The sequence below is a fragment of the Lactuca virosa genome, chromosome 8 (assembly GCF_052849685.1).
Source record: "Lactuca virosa cultivar CGN04683 chromosome 8, Lactuca_virosa_CGN04683_v6, whole genome shotgun sequence".
NCBI classification, from domain to species: domain Eukaryota; kingdom Viridiplantae; phylum Streptophyta; class Magnoliopsida; order Asterales; family Asteraceae; genus Lactuca; species Lactuca virosa.
In genome coordinates this window covers 6250599-6254334 of record NC_136433.1, presented here as the reverse complement: position 1 = coordinate 6254334, position 3736 = coordinate 6250599, and the positions used below count along the sequence as shown (strand labels likewise).

The 3736-nt window shown below is 38.9% G+C and overlaps 2 protein-coding genes across 2 annotated transcripts; one reads left to right on the top strand and one right to left on the bottom strand.

The window, feature by feature from the left end:
* Nucleotides 1-367: 367 nt before the first annotated feature.
* LOC145130049 (Restriction endonuclease, type II-like superfamily protein) lies at nt 368-1650 on the top strand. Its single transcript, XM_079064899.1, has one exon. It carries the CDS (start codon nt 368-370, stop codon nt 1385-1387), a length of 1020 nt encoding a protein of 339 aa, XP_078921025.1. The 3' UTR covers nt 1388-1650.
* Nucleotides 1651-2495: 845 nt separating this feature from the next.
* Nucleotides 2496-2885, bottom strand: LOC145130048 (uncharacterized). The gene has a single exon (XM_079064898.1). It carries the CDS (start codon nt 2883-2885, stop codon nt 2496-2498), a length of 390 nt encoding a protein of 129 aa, XP_078921024.1.
* Nucleotides 2886-3736: the final 851 nt, after the last annotated feature.

The window sequence follows — 3736 nt, the reverse complement described above, 5'->3', positions numbered from 1 at the left end:
TCCGCTCGTCCGTTTTCTGTGCTCGACCTCTTCTGCTCTCCGGCGCCTCACGGCCCTCAGCTATTCTCCGGTGTGGCTCTACTGTTCTCTACTCCGCCTCCTCCATATACAACGCTAAATCGCTAGAATCGGCTGCTTCGTCCGTCAGGCGAGTTTTTTATTCTCTCGCCAGATATACGACCCACTCACTAAATACGCGAAGAGAATCAGGCGGAAACAACGTTTTCTTCCAGCCACTTTTCGTTTTGTACCACCATTAACGAGGTACGTAAAAACACTTCTTGTCCTTGCTCGAAATGAGTTAATATTATATTATATGCATGCTACCTGTTTGATGAAAGTCCCCAATGAACAATTTTTTTTATTTATGGAGCTGTTTCTAGACATGGTTTTGATATGGAAATTGAACTTGGGGTTTCATAACTCTAACTCAGGTAACATCAGTAAGCATTTCGGATTTCATGAGTCACATCTCCAATCTCGAAGTCTCGAATTCATTGTCACGGTTGCTCACATCGTGGCTGTTCTATACTTGCATCGCACAACACGAAATCAATATCGAATTGCCACCAAATCTTTATGTACCTCAAGTCATCCTATTCTTGAATCCACCAGTCTTAAACACCGGTTCAAAAACTGGCAAGAAGAAAGAAAGTATAAGCTAACAGCAAGCACTTTTGCACAAGCTATCGGTTTTTGGCCCAACAGAAGAGTCCAACTCTGGCTAGAAAAGATAGGTGCTGTTGAACCCTTCACAGGAAACCTCTCCACTTGTTGGAAAAACATCAAAGAAAAGGAAGCACTTGAAAGGTACAAAAATATAACCGGGAATACCAATTCCGTTTTCTTTCCTGATTTCCATGTTAGCCGGGATTTGAATTCCGATGGGGACCGGAATCGGAATTGGCTTGCAGCATCTCCTGACGGGGTAATCGACAAGATGGTTTATGGGTTGCCTTGCCGAGGGGTGTTAGAAATAAAATGCCCATTTTATAAAGGTAATATGAGAAAAGGTTTCCCATGGTCACAAGTTCCATACAATTATATTCCACAAGCTCAAGGATTGATGGAGATTTTGGACCGTGATTGGATGGATTTTTATGTGTGGACTCCAAAAGGGAGTAGTTTAATTAGGATAGATAGAGATTTAGAATATTGGAATGTGTTACAGATGGCATTATCGGATTTTTGGTGGGGTCATGTCGAGCCTGCTAGAGAGATTTATAGTAATTATGATTATGATGTGAAAGATCCTTTGATTGAGTTGAAAAGCTTATGCCCAGAGCCTAAGCATGAATTATATAGTTATATTGTTGAAGAAAGTAAACGTGTTGTTGGGAACTCTAGATTGTTGATGCGTGAAATTAATGGAATACGTATAGACTGATGCACTACTACTCTACATGTACCATTTGTAGCAAGTTTATTGAATAATTTATTCTTTTTTTCTTATTTGTTATTATCTATTCCATACATTTGGTTGGTGTTCATCTGAAACTGGATAGAGGCAACTTAACTCACCAGTCACCAAGTTAGCCAGCAGCTCAAGTTGCATGAGGCCAAGCTGCCTAAAATTGTAATTTTCATTGATTAAATTCTGTATAATCCATACATATAGGGTGGAAATATTAATCATGGAAAGTGAACTCACATGATCCATCAAATATCTAGTAGCAACTATTTAGCTGTGAAATTCTTGACAGCCTTATGGAGGAAAAACAAAAACAGAATCTTATGTCCAGTTCATCTCCACATGTAACATGGTCGCCCGATTAGCTAGGGTTAGAAGCATTTTCATACATCATTTACCACATTCCATGTCATGTCATTCAATTTTCACTTTGCGAGTTTTTGTGCATATCTGGTGGAATGGGCTTACTTGTGTACTATTTAAGTTGGCCACTTCAATTAGTCTATGATCTTGAGTTGTTACCATTTCTAGAAATCTTAAATAATTTTAAGAACTGAATCAAGTAAATTAACGAATGATGAAGTGATTTTTAGGAACTTGCAGTGTGTCCAACTAACTTGGGAGTCTCATTGTCTTCTTCAATGTAATTTGTAGTCAAGTTTGAGAGCTTGCTGAAACTTTGTTAACAAATTAAACTTAATCAAGGACTGTATTTCAAGTTTTACCATGTGAATGGAATCAATCGTGTAATTTCAATGGATTTCAATCAAATTCAAGCAAATCAGAAAGCGAATATTATTTAAAACCTAAGTCTACGATGGATACTCAATTTTCATTCCATGTGATAGCAACAATATGAAAGATGCAACAAAACCTCACATATCTTGATCCCTGAAGAACAACTAATGGGCTCTTTTAATAGAATGATAGAACGATAGATGACATTAAAATGAATTGTTATCTACAAATACAACGAATGGTATAACTAATGAATACGTATGTAAAAAAATCAGACCTCACAAATGCAACCAGAAAAGCCGTAAAGAGAAATTAAAAAGAAAACAACAATGTCGATCATCAGAACTCAGAGAAGGCCGAACAAGACGAAGAATCCGAGTAAAATAAGCCAAACGATATGAACCAAGAGAAGCGCCTGACCTGACACCGGCCCACTGCCTTCATTTTCATAGTCACAAAAACCTAGCTTCGCCACCTGTACACCGGCACAAATTGCCTCGGGACATCCGCACCAGTACGTAACGTTATTGACGCCGCAAACCGGAGCGGGTCTAAAGCACTTGACAGGACATGATTCGGAGTTTACGGAACGAGGGCAGAGAGAGGTGGATCCGGCGTCATCTGACGGCAATAGGAGGAAATCCGATTTGGATTGGACACAGATAGGTGAGGCGGTTAAGGCGATTGCGGTGGTGATGATGATGAGGAGGATCGGCGATGATGATTTTATCGACATGGTGGCGATCGGCGTGCTTCCAACACAGAAGCTCGCCTCGCCTTCGTTAAGAATTGATAACAAAAACTGGACTAAATTTAGAGAATATGGAAGCTTAGAGGTAAAGAATTTTAGGGTTTGGGTGAGGAATTCGATTTGGGAGAAAAGGTGTAACCAAACTTCAGACTTGTTCAACGGATATTAAACCTTTGCCTATTCTTTTCTTCTCTTTTCCATAACCTTTTACTAAAAAATATTAAAAAGAAAAAATAAAAAATAAGTTTTCAGTCTTTTACTAAGAAGGTTGTTCAACAATTTTTTCCAACTCCCATTAAAAATGATAACCCAACCGGTGAACATATTGATGCAAACCAAGTTGTTAAAATAGCCTATTAAACTTGAAATCGAACGTCATAAGTTGTAAGAAGTCTTCTAGAGCATCACAATTTTATCAATTCATCTCGAGTTATACATATTACACCCATAATAATCGTTTTACGATCTTATGTCTTACTTGCACATGATCAAAATGATCTTATACACAAGTGTTGCAGGGTTGGTGGAAGTTTCATGGATGAGTTATGTAGGGTCAGCCGGTTAGTCGAGGAATATCTAGCATTTCTCTAGGAAGTGAGAATAGAGTGTATACATATTTTAGTGTGTGTTGTTAGGGTTGTTGTGATGATCTTCTGAGACAAATACGGGTAGGTGTGGAAGGTAGTATGAGTCCGTACTACTGGAAGCACACGACCCGTACGTGTAACAGGGAAGTCACAACCCCTAGGGTCTTGATGTGGATTGGTTCCTATGGTGTGATATGCGTATCATCTTATATCTCTCTGGTTTATTTTCAGTATGGTGTTCATGAGGGG